Source organism: Crinia signifera, chromosome 6, assembly GCF_055691185.1.
Source record: "Crinia signifera chromosome 6, ASM5569118v1, whole genome shotgun sequence".
In the NCBI taxonomy this organism is placed as follows: Eukaryota; Metazoa; Chordata; class Amphibia; order Anura; family Myobatrachidae; genus Crinia; species Crinia signifera.
Genome location: NC_139222.1, coordinates 128100404 through 128117241, shown reverse-complemented (window position 1 = coordinate 128117241; position 16838 = coordinate 128100404). Strand labels below are relative to the sequence as shown.

Genomic DNA, 16838 nt, shown 5'->3' with positions numbered 1-16838 from the left:
TGTATGCACTGGAGGTTGAAGGAAACATTTCTCCTTTTTGTATCCACCATTTACTAGCATTAACAGTATATTGTCAAAACCAATTTTATAATGTTATACATTTACATGCGTTATGTAGCTGTTTCTTGTTTGTATGGCTTTGTTTATTTAGTTAGAGCTGAAAATAACAATGTTGTCTAAATATGCGGATGCATATTCCCTGTACATAGCTGTCAGGTTGCTGGGGCACCATGTAAACCAAATGGCAGCACTTCCTGTTTCTGTCCAGGACTAAGTATGACTTTATTGTACCTGGCATTCTGGAAGCTATTTTACTGTGAAAGAGGGCTGACTGGCACCTCCCTTCCAAGGTTTTAACAGGTTTATATGGTAGATTTGTACCTCACTTCTGTCAAATCTTGTGTTTGGTCCCACCGCCTCTATGATATCATAAGGGCCCCGCCATTGAGCATACATCTTGCTTTCTGCAGTGGGTTCAAGCAGTAGCACTTTCTCTCCCTGTTTAAAAGACAGGTTGTCTGCAGTGACATCATAACTTTGATTTTGATGTTGTTGGTCCCTTTCCATGTGTTCGTTCATGAGTGTCACAATCTGCTTTAGACAGCCGTACAATTGGTACACTAACTGAACGATGTTAGAAGCCTGACAAGGTTGTTGTTCCCACCCTTTTAATAAATCCAGAATCCCTCTGGGCTGTATCCCATAGAGGAGCTCAAAGGGACTAAACCCTGTAGAGGATTGGGGTACATCTCTGACCGGCGAACATCAAATAAGGTAGGAGTAAATCTTAGTCTTGTTTTTCTTGAGACACTGTTCTCTTAATCATTCATTTTTAGGGTTTAATTAAACCTTTGTACCAGGCCATTTGTTTGTGGTGGAACACTGAGGTGGTAATTCTGTCTACCTTTAACAATTGGCATAAATCCTTCATAAGTTTGGAAACAAAAGGGCACCTTGGTCTGTTAAGATCTCCTTCGGTATTCCTGGGTGGGTAGGGGTGCAGGTGAATAAAAAAGAATCAGCGGGTGCTCTTTCTTTTGTATTTGAGTTTTCAAATATGCCGCCCACTGCTACAGGGGATGCAGAGTGGGGAGAGAGCCTCTCCTGCTCAGCGATTCCCCGCTCTGCAGATAGGTGTGTGCCGCTGGCAAATTATCTTACCTGCAGCCCATATGGACTCCGATCTGCGCGGGACTGAGCATTGGATCACGTCATACACATGCGATTCGGCCCGATTTCACCTGATTTCTCGGCCCAATCTGCCGAACTTGGGCACAAACCGCATAGTGTAGCCTTTAGGCTTGCTATATGCAGACCGCATGGTATAATGTTGCCGCTGCTTCCAGATAAATGGCTATCTTTTCCAAATGTGCACGGTGTATACTGTTGTTTGCTGTATAATGTGTGCAAAGTGTACTTGCCAGTATTAGAGAGACGAGCAGTAGTAGGAGAGAGTAGGTATGTTTATCCTGCATCAGAGAACTTCCGCCAGACAGCAGAGTTTGTAACCTCAGTGACTGATATAAGGAGGGCCAGGGTTAGATCTCTGTCTGATATTGAGAGGTCTCCAGCAGCTACAGGTATATTGGAAAAAGAGTTTGTGAGGGTGATGAGAAGCACGCTGTATAATTGTGTGTATTAGGGAGAAATGCTGTTATGGTTGGTTCTGCATAGATCTGATCTAGTCGTATATATTGATAGTAAATCAGGAGGTGTCATGGAGTGTTGGATAACTACAATTTTCTTACAACTTTTACCCTTTTTCTTCTCTTTTCTCCCTAGTTGCTTCAAGGCTCTTCATCTATCCTGCTTGCAGGGACTCCATGCAATCCTGAGGCTCTGATGTATAGAGACCCACAGGAGAATGCAGTGCCTGTGTGCCTAGATAACCCATCATCGGTAAGCGCTCCTCATCTTCTCCTCTGTCCTGTGCACTCTGGCAGCCTATGTGCACAGTCTGGGAGCAGCAGGGCTCCTGTCATAGTGGTTTTCTTGCTGATTTGAAGGTGGATTTGATGTTTAGGTTTTGTCAAATTTGAAGGGTAACCCCCAGAGCATCACTAGTGCTCAGCATTACAAAGCAATGTTCATCACCTGTGCATTCTAAGCACCATTTAATTTCATGCTGATTTAGCTAACCTGGTCTCCAATGTCCTGGCAGAATTCCTGCTGTTGCCAGGTGCAGTCTGCGCTGGATGAGTGAGCAGATAATATACTCTACAAGCAGTTTCTCTTGTAACTATTTCTGACAATAGCAATGAAATAATAAACTGTTAACTGCAATCTGCCTAAAACCCATAGATTATTTAGATGCTGAGTTTACTATTTGGGCTGTATACAACATGCATTGGGTTGCCCACTATAGGTCGACATGCATCAAGGTCGACATGTCTGACGGTCAAAATGGGGTATGGTCGACAGAGTCATTAGGTCGACATGGGCTAGGGCGATAGTCAAATGTTCCACTTTTTCGTTTGAACTTCCCAGAGCCCAGAACCACCTAAACTGACTATACACATGGTGTGATTTTGGCTTTGGACAATTTTGAGTATACTAGAAATAGATTGTACACTTTCTAGTCAAAATTAAGCTGCCTGCACTATGAAGTAGATATTCATAGGCCCTATTGCAAAAGTTTGTAAGGGCCCCCTATTTAGCAACTGATGGTGATAAATATATATAAAATATATTACTTAAACAGCAAAGATGGGGCCCCTGCAGCTCTGGGCCCCATAGCAGCGGCACCCATTGCACCATTGTTAGTTACGCCCCTTGCCTGTGCACTATATAAAGTTGATTTTGCACCTTATTTACATTAGAAGTGTAGTAAACAGATGCAAACAGTGACACAGAGACTCCATCCCCTGTCAAACCAGATCACTTGCTATGGTTTGTATACGCTTTATAAGTGATGGCTGCTAACATTTATAATCGCTGGTTAGAAAATAAATATGTATACTGTTTTTATATGTTATAGCAGTTTTTTCTTCATTCAGTAGATAATGTTGCCTGCTGTATTACAATAGGTTATTTTTGAAGGTTTTTTATTTGTGTACAAGAGAGATATCAGTGTATTATCTGCTTATGACCTCATACAAATGCATATTTCTGGAGCAAAACATGGATGTAACATTTGTCTGGTGTAATCCAGCATCATATAGTACGGACGCAGAGCTGCACGTGTCCTGCGTTTTGTATGCTTTAGCATTTTGCGGTAAAAACGAGTACGTTCTTATACATATGGTTTTTTGGACACAAGTTGCACAGCATCACTTGTTAATATATTAAGACCTGCCATAAAATAAACGAAAATCTAGAAACATATCAATGTGCACCTGTCATGTACACCGTTGAGGCTTCGTATTTTGCATCACCCTGTAATGCAACTGCTTGTAGACAACTAGAGAGATTTACGTTCCTTCATACAACTAGATGTCTGGGAAGAAAATACTTTTGCAGTGGTATCTGCTGAAATGCTTCAAATTACATCTTGATTTTGAAGTGAAAAAGGGATGATGAGCAAACTATATACCCTAGGAGACTTGTTGGGAAGCATTCTGCTTGTATAGGAATCTCCAGAGACTTTTGTTTTTGTGTAACATGTTCACTGTGGGAGGCGAGGTTGGAAGACATATTGTGACTGCAGTCCCAGTCTGCCCATCAGGAGGCATGCACATACTGTATTTCATCACTGCAATTGCCAGACAATACTATTGAGCTATAAGCACTTGATAGCATTAACTGGTTACTGAGTCGTATGGGTATAGCATAATTTTTAGGACTGATTTACTAACAATGTTTATAGTGGGCACTTGCTACTATTACACAAGTAAAATTAAACTACTTTCAGCATTTTATATCTTGAGGTATTTTAACCATTTACTAACTGGAAGCATATTTTAGTGTGTTGGTGGTGAAAGCAGAATTTCTTGCTTTTGCAGTAGAGTTTTGAGCCACACTGCAGAGCAATAACTCACAGCATCTGGGATATCTCCACATATGCAAAATAATGCGCTGTAATAGATTGTAGAACAGTGGAAGCAACTGTTAAATACACAGCAGTGTTTCTTCTGCAGCATTAGCGAAATGATAACGTTTGGAATATCCGCTTATAATACTGAGCAATGTATCTGTACTAGTGGCTGATCGACATAATGCTGACAGGCAGAAGCGGAGGCGTAACTAGATATTCACAGGCCCCATTGCAAAAGTTTGTAAGGGCCCCCTATTTAGCAAATGATGGTGATAAATATATATAAAACATATTACTTAAACAGCAAAGATGGGGCCCCTGCAGCTCTGGGCCCATAGCAGCTGCACCCCTTGCACCAATGGTAGTTACGCCCTTGGGCAGAAGGATGGTATCTGTGTTCTGAACTAAACACGCTAGTACTGCAATGTGCAGCATTGCAACCGTGTTGCCTTTAGAAGATTAAACATGATGGTATTCAATAGCTCCTGCCTTTATCTCCAAGAGCAATTCATTACATGCTCACTTTCTTGTGCGGTAAGCCTGCAGCTAACATGCATGCTTGCAGCGGCCACAGTAAAGGTATAAAGCCCTGATTAAGGCGGATTTCTGTTCCCACCTCTGGAGGATGTAAATAGAAATGGGTGAGAAATGGATTGCTGCCTGTATACTTGCTGTGGGCTGCAACTGTATGGCTCTAAGTGCTTAACCTAGGAGCTTCAAGACCAAAGTCAGCACAACGGGCAACAGAGTCTGGCCCTTAAAGTTGTAAAACAAAGACTGTCACAATGCTTTATAGCTAAGTACTAGCATTCCGGGTCCACCATACTGCTATCTCTTTCTGCTTTTAGTATATGATCACCAGTAACACTGAGCAGCATATGGGAACCATTGGGGTGTGGTACAGGGGTCCGACAGTCGGGATCCCGACAGTCATTAGCCCAACTTCGGATCCCGACTGGCCGAACCCAGACAGCATGGTGATCGCAACAAAGCCCCTTGCGGGTTCGCTGCGCTCGCCACACTGTGGGCATGGTGGCTCGCTAGACGAGCCACCTATTCTATTCTCCCTCTATGGGGGTCATGGACTCCCATGAGGGAAAATAGCAGGTGGCCGTCGGGAACCCGGGTGTCGGTGTTTTGACAGACGGGATCACGACGTCGGGCAAATGCCTGTCGGGACCCCGTCCGGCACCCAACCATTGACCCTTCTCAAGTAATGGCACTGAGTAGCATATATGTACCAGTATAACCGAGCAGCATGTGTGGATCAGTAATGTTTTCAGCAACGTGTATAATGGTAACACACTGAGTGCATAGGTAAACCAATAAAACTCTGAGCATCATATGTATACCGGTAACATTTAGGCTGAAGTTCTTACATGTACCAGTAACAGTCAAGTTTCTTCATAAAATATGGATGTGATAAAGTAGAGCATCTTCAGTATTCTCCTGTATGCATTTAGTATAAAGGCCCGTGTTCACTGTAGCTGCATTTATCTGCATTTATGAACATCCATCAATGTGCGCAAATCTACTAGGGACCCAAGCCAACATTTTAATAGATAATTATTAACCGTAATACATAGTCAAGTAGACATCTAGAGCAGTCGTTATACCATCCAATTGAGAGAGGTGGGTACTGAAAATCTGCTAATATCTCTAGCACATCTGTAGAAAAAGTTAATATTGTTTTTCTTTTGCTATTTTTATTAGCAACCAAACTACTGGAGCTTTAAGGTCAGTATATCTCTTCAATCCCCTGGAGTTGCATGCACGTTGCTCACCATGTGTGTGTTTTCCGTGTCCTGTCTGCTGGTGGATATGTGCATATGCTGTTGTTGCCATGTTGCTATCCAGATCCAGAGACATCTGTCAGCTCCTCTTTATAGAGATTTACCAGTTATACTGTTTTATGATGCAGTGTACTCTACCATTTGCATAGCATCAAACCTCCCTTATTCTATATGCTCAATGCAATCATCAGTACAAAACACTAGTTTGATATATACAGTATATATTAATATGCACATTTATAGATGTATTTTATTTAAGGACATCCTATTACTAATTTTAGCTGTTTTCTTTATTTTTTTATTAAGTAAATCAAAAAGCCCAGTTCCTCCATGTTAACATTTACAACATTGACTTATACAAGTTAAAGCAGCGCTAAAGCATCAAATTAATGTATAAGTCAAATAATTGTGTAGTGTATTATTTACTATTAGTTACTATTAACTGCTGCGTTAATAGTACGCAGCAGTTAAGGTGCGTACACACGGGGGCGATTTTGCTAATATCGCGGGCAATATGGTCGCTGAGCGACCATATTGCCTGCTATGGGAGTGTGCACCGGCGATATATCGCCGGGTGCGCGCTCCCGTTTTTTCCCCGTAGTGATCGCTGGTCGCAGGAACATGCTCCTGCAACAAGCTGATTTCCACTGCCAGGCTCCTTTGGCAGTTTCTTTTTCATCAGTGACCATCTCTGGTCGCTGATGCAAACGGGATCCTGAGTGATATATCACTCGGCGATATATATTCCCCCCCCCCCCCCCCCCGTGTGTACACAGCTTTACTGTTTCCTTCCCAACTCCATAACGTACAGCAGGCATGTTCAAACTATGGCCCTCCAGCTGCTGTGAAACTACAAGTCCCATCATGCCTTGCCACAGTTTTGCTATTAGGGAATGCTAAAACTATGGCAAGGCATGCTGGGATGTGTAGCTTCACAACAGCTAGAGGGCCGCAGTTTGGACATGCCTGATGTACAGCATATCCCTCTTTCATTGGGATTCTGGGCCTGATTCAGACCCTTTCTCTGGACTGTGAATTCGCAGCACGAGTGATTATCGAACAACATGTATGAGGTCCCCTGCAAACGCAGCCGTGAGGGTTAGCAAATGCTGGCTGTTCACAAGAAGATTGGCAGCCAATGGCCTTTTGTGGGTGGCAACCCAGCGTTCTCTAAGAGAGCCCCGTAAAACGCAGGCGTTGCTCGGCTGTTGGGAGGGTCACTGACATCAGCAATGGCCTCCATCTCCCCACAGCCATCACGCACAGGAGAAAAACCATTTGAAGATGAGTGATTTCGAATGGTTCTCCCCTGTGTGCATGGCTGCGAATGTGTTCACAGCCCTGCACAGGGCCCAGGATCGACGCTGGTGGGGTGGCTTTTACTTGATCGCTGGGCCCTGAATATTTGCAGCCTAGCGATCAGGTCTGAATCAGGCACACTGTTCCAGTAGGGATCTGGCACAGGCACAAAGCTCTAAATACCGAGTGCATTACATAATATTGCCTCGCTTGATTTTAAATACTATAATACAAATCCTAAATTAGTACATTTTGTGCAGTGCGGCACCATATTTATGGAAAGTGCTTGGAATTTCACAATGGCAGCGCCTAAGGGAATTTTAAATTAATTGCAACTTACCTAAAAACTAAATTTTAAGGAAAAAGTATTTTACTGGTGTATTCTCTATATTTTGGGGCCTTTTTATTTCACTTGACTGGTAAGTCAAAATCTGTTCAAACTCATGTCTGCATCCGGTTGTCCTTCTATACTTTCTGTAGGATGTATTTCTGCTGTGCAGCTGCATGTATGTACAGAATGAGTTCTCAGGTGGTGGTCCAAAGAGAGTGCAGTGTTAGTGGTATGGTGAATCGCATCACACTGGGAAAATGTAGAAGACACCCATCAGCGAAATTGTCCTACAAGGTTCACAAAACTGGAATGTACGCACCTGTGTATGTGTGAATAAATACATGCAAGTGTACAAACAGAAATGTATCATGGGTGCTCATTTTTGCAATAACAGAAATGGCCTTTACTGTGTTTAAAGAGAGCCATACTACCTAATGCTGAGCAGATACATGGAAAACCATTAAACCTACTCTTTATCGGACAGCGAAATAACGCGGTGACTTGGTAGTAAGACTGTTGGAACTGTGTTAATGTATGGGTGGTAAAACCTTTGTGACCTGGCTGGTGTACAAGAGAGTACTGAGCAAAGCTGGTACAGGTCAGGATGTATATGTGACTGAGGAGGTGTGTCAGGCAGAGGGATCTCTTGTCTGTTGGGAACTGTTGGTAGCTTGGTTACTACACGAGCAAGCTTGTAACTTAACCTCTGTAAACATTTACTTAAATAATAAGAGTGGAACAGAGTCCTTGGTGATTCTGTAATGGTGTGTACACATGGTGAGATTCCCCTGCTATTCGACGTAGGATTCGACTGCTATACAATCTTTGCTAACTCTGTACATTTTACATACAATTCATGCTATCTACATTAGATTTGCACTATATAGTCATTGCTGCTCTGTCTATCTGGGTTTCGATTTGTGCTGTCACGGGAGCGCACATCGGGATCGCAAGGTAAAAAACCTGTGCGATCTGCATGGGATTTTGACTATATAGTCAAAATCTCATGCGGGATTGTACCGTGTGTACACAGCATAAGGATGGAATAAATTGTGGTGCCCACAACTGTAATAAATATAATATAAAATGTGGTACTTGTGTAGTTTCACAGCGGCAGGCTATGCTACGTTTTCAGCGTAGGCTAAGCTATGTTGTCAGCGTAGCCCAACGGCTGCCTGGCGTAGTCAGTGTAGTGTCCCCGCGGCAGCCCTGCGTAGTCAGCGCAATGTCCCCATCAGGCAGCGTAGTCACTGTTCTGTCCCCGCGAGCTGCAGCTCTGTCCCCGGCGTTCCCAGCAAGCCTAGTGAGCGCCTGTCACACAGCACCGGTAACCGCCAGATCCCCTGCACTGGCGGATGCCGGCGGAGAGGGGATCATGCGGGCGCCGGCGGAGAGGCGCACCATCCGTTTGAGACCCACAAGCGTCTCAGATGCTTGTGCGTCCTAGTAATTCTTACAGCAGGGTACGGCAACCCTGCCCATGCCCACTTCAGGGAGACAGGGTTAGGGGTTCGGTAGCACATGCATCACGTGCACAAAGGGGGGGTGCGGTGCGCAAGTGCGTCTCGTGCACAATAAAGGACGCATTTGCCAGGGGTTGGGATCATTTGGTCTATTGCATTATGGTAGAAAGTCATTAGGTCGACATGGGAAAAGGTCGACATGATTCTAGGTCGACATGGGAAAAGGTCGACATGATTCTAGGTCGAAAGGTCATTAGTTCGACAGGTCATTAGTTCGACAAGGTCATTAGTTCGACATTGTCTATGTCGACATTCACAAGGTCGACATGGGGTTTTTCACTGTTTTTTTACCTGAATGTCAACACAGTCGACATGGACACAGTTTAAAGTGCACTGCATCCCCTCGCATCGCTCGCTGCGCTCGCTATGCGTCGGGCACGGTGCCTCGCTACGCTCGGCACACTATTTTATTCTCCCACCACGCCCTAGTGGATGGTAGGGCATGAAATACCGCCTGTCGGCACATGTTGGCTCAAAAAACAGTGAAAAACTCCATGTCGACCTTGTGAATGTCGACATAGACAATGTCGAACTAATGACCTTGTCGAACTAATGACCTGTCGAACTAATGACCTTTCGAACTAGAATCATGTCGACCTTTTCCCATGTCGACCTAGAGTCATGTCGACCTTTTAGCATGTCGACCTAATGGATTCGACCTAATGACTGTCGACCATAATGCAGTAGACCAAATGACCGCATCCCATTTGCCAGTGCTCCATGTTACATACTAGTAAATGCCTCAAGTAGGTTAAAATGGTAAATGGTTCCCACACAATGTAATAAGCGCTGACTAACTACTCTAACTGTGTTACACTGACCTACGCTAACTACATAAGCTCCGGCTAGCCGTGAACGGGTGGGAACATGACGCTGATACTGACAGGGACGCCTGACTGACTACGCTAACTAAGTAAGCTCTGGCTAGCTGCGAATGGGCGGGAACACTACGCTGATACTGAGAGGGACGCTTGACTACACTAGCCGCGGGAACACTACGCTGATTCTGACAGGGACGCTATGCTGACTACATAACTGCCGCCGTGAAACTACACAAGTACCTTATATTTACACAGGGCTCAACCCTCACCCTAATGAACTAACTCTTCTTAATATACAAAAAATCAAATAAATAATGGGGTTATAGTTCATGAATTGATCAATGCATTTAAGCTTGTAGCCCATTGCCAAGGGACCCCATTTCACTGCAAGTCCTATACTAGCATTAGTCTCTTAGGATCTATTATGTAGTGAGGAACCAGATTTAGTTATGTTTGCCCACATATTTCATGATTGGCGGACACCAACTCTGGTTTTGTCTGTTGCTTTTGTTAGCAATGCATGCTCCCGTACATTGTTAACAATGATTGATATCTACTGAACATACAGGTCAATTTGACAATATAACCAAATGACCTTCATATTAACGGGACCCGGCGACGTCACTGAACGATATCGGCAGCCGATATCATTCAGTTTGGATGCACTGCTGGTTGATATTGTTACTTATATAGGCCACGGGACCTGTAGTCTAGTGTGTATGGACCTTTACAGCATTTGCCAGAGGTATTGATCATGAGTTGTCTAGGCACATAAAATGAGTGAGTGCCAGGTGTTTAAGGTAAGTAATCTTTTGGGATTGGGTTTTACTTCCAACTTTTTTGAACTGGCGCTTCTGTGGAACTTTTACAAATGTTTTAATTAATTGGGAAGTTGTCCTGTTAGAGGTATGTGAAGTGGATCATATAGTAGAATGTATTAAAAATCTTATAAGGTGAATAGTAATGGAATTTTTGTTGTATGATCTGAAAACACCTAAAAATAATACTTTGGTTGGAATTCAGTTCCTCACAATATGCTCCTGGCATAGCCACCATGTGTGTTTTGCCATTGTACTGCCCATTTACAGTGCTCACAGTATTGCAAGATTCCTGTGCACTTCTATGGGGCGCTAGGCAATTTAGATTGTGTTGTAATACAATAGCCGGTTAGTTTAGTGTTTTTATGTTATTACAGGAGTTTCCTTCCGGACCATTTCTTATGTTATTGTGCTTTATTTTTTAGAACAAATGACTGTTCATTGTATTAGAAAACCAAATACAATATGTAAATAAAAGTGCTTTATTCACTATTGAAGTGTCGCACCTGCCATAGTATTACAGTCCTGTGTCCCAGAATATGATGGGAAAATGTCCACGGCTTGTACTGTCTAAACTCAACTGTATTCTCTCTACAGCCACTGCAAGGTCTTGACGTTTGAGGCCTTAAAATCAAAGGGGTCTATCTTAGTAATTGCATACCATGATCACGCTGGTGTGAGTCATCGCGACGACACAAGTTATCGCTGTCACATAGGGCTCCTAACACTTTTTGTTCAAAATCGGGCAGATTTCTACTTGCAGAGGGTGCGACATCTGGAGCCGATGCCAGCGTTAAGATGCTGCTGCATCGACACATTGCACCCTTTGCCTCTAATTGGAAGACCCTAAAATGTGAAAGCACCTTTCACACAAACACCTAGTAAATGGTCTTGGATATTAGTACTGTAGGATATAAAGGTAAGTCAATGTTTTCATCAATTTCACAGGGGTTTTGCAGTATTAATGTGCGTTATAATGAAGTCCCATGGGAGCTCTTACTGTGTATAATACTCATTGCCTTTTTGTAAGGTCTATGTGTACAAGTCCAAAGTCTGTCTTTGCATGGTGTCTGTTTGATGCAAGGCAGTCGTGCCTGCTAGGAAACAAGCAGTCTCTCTAATTTAGCTGGCTGTCTCTCTCGTCTGTGCCAATGACCTTATAATGTTCAATGTACTGTTACTAATCTCCGTCAGAACAATTTCATTAGGCTAACTCTGTGGGACCAAGCTCTTATTTTTCATTCATTGCAGTTTTTGCACTCTGACAGATCTGCGATTTATCATGGGCTCTTTTCAGTCTTTGTACCAGATCTCCTCTTTCACTTTGCATTTTACAGGTGTTTACCGGCTATCCGTTATTTCTTCATTTATTACAGAGGATTAAGGTTTGTTTTATTCATAATAGATTTTTTTAGTGTTTTTTGGTCATGATATATATCAAGGATTAAAGAGCCCTCTATGCGATGTAACAAGATAAACACCTGATCCTATTTCCATACCGCCCATGGTTTCAGTTCTTTTGCTTCTGGTTTAAGCTGCCCTTCCTCAGTATTGTGTAATTCCCTGGGTTTTAACCTTCTGTTAATCAACTAATTGTGGTTTTGTGCAGTCAGGTGACAGAGCTCAGGAAGCAATTGACAGACTGGCAACTCCTTATTCCATATACAATATCCGATTTCTTCACTGTATCACCTGGCATTCACTGATTTTATAGTAAAACATATACAGTATGACCTGAGCAGAAAACTTTATTGCATTTCAGATTTTTATATTGTGTTACAGTAAACATAACTTATACTATTAGATCATTAGTGTTGCTTTGTACCTTTAAAAAAATAAAATATTTTAAAGTATGATTATTGATACTTTCATTATCTGTCAGTTTAAACGGGTGGCGCTTGGAGATTACATCATCTTCAAGTGTTGGGACTGCCAATCGCACCGCTAGCTCCCCCCCTCCATGTGGTGAATGGATGCCACACACAGGCATCCATTCACCTCCACTGCTGTCTGCACAGTACTTCAGACAGCAACAAAGGTTGTGTGAGCTTAATGCCCAACCGCCATAATGACCGCGAGACACTGTGGTCAGGAGATTAGGCTCTCCCATTGCTGGAAACGGGAGCCAGGTCGGATGTTTACACTGCCGCCCACCCAGGTCCTCCCTGTGTTCCACCCTGGTCAGGACCAGGTTAGGATTCACGGGGTAATTGACCAGTGTTTTTGTTTTTTCCCCCTTTTACACCGACGCTGACCCGGGTCCTCGAGGCAAAGAGGAATCCGTTTATCATGGTACACACTTACCGCAATGTTCTGATTGATCTCTATTAAGGCATGTACACCTGTCGTTGTGGACTTGCATAAAAGCAGTGTACGAGACCCCAACCCACAGAGCTTAGCCACAGCCCCCTAATGATACATAAAACCTGCCTGGGAAAATAACCTACACAAAGGTGAAAAATGTATTGCAATTGGTTGATTAGAACAGACAGATTCTCATTTATAAAATGTATACATTTTAATGCTACTTAATACATCTTAATGCTACTTAATACAATATAATTAATGCACTCTGTAAATGCTCTTTGATTACATAAATACAATCTTTCCTACTCTCCTGGAATGTCTGAGAGACTCCAGATTTTCAGCAAGTTTTCCTGGATGAGTAGAGGATGAGTAGAGCAAAGTCCTGTATCCTACCCTCGTCCTAATAATGTGATGCATCACATAAGTAGCTCTCTACACTGAGGACTGGATTAAGGGATGGCACAGGGAAATGTGGCCCTGGACTACCAGGAGGCCCCAAAATTGAATTACAACTGCAAAACAGGACTGCATTGCAGCAGGAGAAATTGAAAAAGGAGCGGAAGGGTGGAGGCTGACCAGGGGGCCAGGGTTACACAACATTGTATAGCCAGTGCATTCATTATGGGAAAGAAGAGCTGCTGAAGTCAGTGTATCCAAAGGGATGACTACTCTCTAGCCTGTAAGGAAAGAAACTAGGGTGACACTAATATTGTCTGTGTATGTGATGGTATATATATGTGTGTGTGTGTGACTGTATGAGGGGGTAGTCAATTAGCCATGGTAAATCAGCCCTGATAGCGAGCACTTATCAGGGATTATGCCTGGCGTGCCTCAGGTACATGAAGCATCGTCCCAGATAATCACCCCTCATTGCAGAACCTCATGTGTTATCAACTGAAAATGGGTAATTTTTCAGCCCATAAAAACGGGCTATAATTGATGGCCTTATAATGACCATCAGGCTAAAATCAGGATAATTGCCATTTTTATTGTCTGTAAAATTTAATTAAGCTAATGTAATACCCCTATGTGTACATATTTAGCGTATACAGGGGCAACGCTGGATTAAGTCTTGCTGGGGAATAAGGGTAAGTAGGTCGTAATTGCCCCCACTAATAAAATTGACCGGAAATGTAGGCTTGAATGAGTGTTCAATAATAAATTGCAAATTCCTTTCCCGTAGAACTTTACATATCAAAGGATTTAACCTTTTCTAGTAAACGCTTATTAGCAGGAATTGATGAATAATTATAGGAGACTATAGCAACACATACCAGGAAATTCTTGCACTGGAAGTCTGTATGAAACCTGGCCTGTCTGCACTAGATGGTTTATACATGTAGAACTGCCAAAGCTATCCAAGAGAACTCTGGCAATTGGCTGGAGATGTATCTTTAGGGTGTGCGGAGAACAGTGTTTGGACACACTATATAATGGGGTCATCTGAGATGTTTAATATTGAATCTTCAGACTGGAGCACAGTCCCATAATGCAAACTAGTATTACAGTCCAAAGTCAATGCCATAAACCGTTCTGGTAAAGAAAAAAAGAAAAGAAAAATAAGTGGTTTGTTCACAAAGATGCAATCGGGAGACAGAAAAAGAAAGAAATAGCGAGGCAGGTCTCTGCCTGTATTTAATTCCCAAAAATAATTAGTGCAAGTAGGACCCAACAACAGTAGCACAAACTACACAGGCACAAGCAGAGCAAATACACGTCTTAGGTCTGTTTCTAAAGGTGCCCATACACGTTACAATTATTGTATACAATATCACATGTCATTGCATCTCGGTTTTGCGATGAGATGACCTCTAATACAAAAAGTATGTGCAGCACATACAATTATTGTATACAATATATTATATAGTAACATGCATGGGCACCGTTAAAGACAATGGTGTTAGTGGTGCAATTGAGGTAGGTAGCTACAGGCCTGGAAGGCTAGAGAACACCTTGGGGCATTAATTGCCACTTGCCCCTAAGGGGACTATCCTGGAAACCTAGTAGTTGTCTCTAGGTAACAAAGATCCACTTACATGATCTATGCGGGAATGGAGATTTTGTGTGTGTTTGGTGGTGGTGGTGGTGCGGGGAGGGGGGGGGATAGTGTTAGACCTTTCACCTTCCACACGGTCTCTTTTGTTAACAGGAACCTGATTAACATAGTCTTATGGCCTATTCAGCCATTGGCACGGTCTCTTATGGCCTCTTCAGCCGATTTATCTTGTTGGATCACGATCGATCCAACTGTTTCTACCCTGTGTGTTCTCTTCTCTCTCCATGTAGGCACTGCCTTCTTCATGGCAGTGCCCTTTATTTGCACCCTCTCTTCCAAATGAATGACTATTCTCTTGCGATGGCAGTGACAGTAAGCAACTTGTAGCTGCAAGCTCAGTCTTTGGTGGCTTCTTAATGATTGGCTGCTTTCCTCACCCAGCGAGTCTTTCTACCATCGGGGGCTTACACAGAATGCTTAGACAATATGTTCAGTCCGGTACCCGCTGAATAAAAGGATATACCAGGTTCACTCGGCTGTTACTATGTGCCTTGGCATGCCTGTTTCACTCCAAGGCAATAAGAACGAACTGCTACATGGCAATTTTGACAAGGCTTACATTTTCTTGCAAACAAGTGATTGTGCGATTTGCTCAGATTGTGGTCTTCACTTCCTAGCAATGTACTGCTGCACTGTGAAAGTGTTTTGTTTTTCTTTGTTTGGAAAGGGCAAATTGTACTTTAAGAGGCTGGAGTATTAGAAGTACTTACAGTGTATTTTGTCTCACTACTGATTCATTCAGAATTATACCACTGGCAGATGTTTAATCAGGACATAATCACTGCTATTTAGGAGGTTTTCTGGAGTTGTTCCCAGTTTGTATTCCTCTAATGCAGTACAGTAATGGTTAAATTGTGAGCATATGCTGACCGCTTTACCGTTTTGTTGCTTACAGTACTGACTGATATTGTAGGAAACATACTATTCTTTATAGATTTTCTTAGTCATAAAAGAAAGGAGAGAATATATTGAAATACTTTTTTTATTTTATTTTTTTGGACAGTATAAAGAGGATAATAGCTCCCTACACCCATCAAGCAGGTAATGTTTAATTCCGCTGTATAGCTATATATAATATATATATATATATATATATATATATATATATATATATATATATATATATATATATAATTGGGGAGGGGTGACGGCGGCACTCGAAATAAGTAGACACACAGCCAGGTATAAGATACCTTAGGTATCTTATACCTGGCTGTGTGTCTACTTATTTCGAGTGCCGCCGTCACCCCTCCCCAATTGCATACAGGAGCAGTTCAGCACTGCTCTGAACACAGGCGGGCACCGGTTATTCTAATATATTTCCCAACTTTGGAGTGCCATCCCAGGATATTGTGTGTGTGTGTGTGTATGTGTATGTATATGTATGTATATGTATGTATATATATATATATATATATATATATATATATATATATATATATATATATATATATATATATATATATATATATATATACCGTGTGTGTCAGCTGCCGTGGGTGCCCTCTGGCAAGGGGGATATATAGCGCTAGGTCAAGTGTTCTCAGTCCAGCAAAAATAAGCCTATACCATAGGCCAATGTAGCACAAAGTCCCAATTTATTTGGACTGCAGCTCCCTCATATAAGATTCCTGGGATCCTCAGGAATAATGGATGTCTGTAGAAGATATAAGAACAGAGGGGCGCTCCATAGTGCGTAAAACAGTTTATTTACATAAAAGCACACAGCATAAAAGATAACCAGCCAATAGGTGCTCGTACCAAAGTAATCATCAGTGTGGGCTGGATACCACAGGGTTCAAATATTAACCAAGCCAGGCAAATCTCCAACCTTTATCCGGGGCAACCGTCAGGAACTCACAGCCCACGCTGCTCTCCCCTCCAGGGGTTACACAGCGTGCCGGGAACCTCGTACGG

General features: G+C 42.6%; 1 protein-coding gene across 8 annotated transcripts in view; it reads left to right on the top strand.

Annotated features, from left to right (window-relative positions):
- The window catches only part of SRCIN1 (SRC kinase signaling inhibitor 1), a 375505-nt gene that overhangs the window by 230388 nt on the left and 128279 nt on the right, over nucleotides 1–16838 (top strand). For 7 of the 8 annotated variants that reach the window (XR_014444468.1, XM_083147128.1, XM_083147130.1 and 4 more), the window contains exons 3-4: nucleotides 1783–1899; nucleotides 5687–5710. Coding sequence is in view for 7 of the 8 variants with exons in the window: in XM_083147128.1 (XP_083003254.1) it covers nucleotides 1783–1899; nucleotides 5687–5710 (141 nt within the window). In the remaining variant the exon portion in view is untranslated. The remainder of the gene's footprint in view (nucleotides 1–1782; nucleotides 1900–5686; nucleotides 5711–16838) is intronic. The other variant, XM_083147133.1, reaches the window with a different exon arrangement.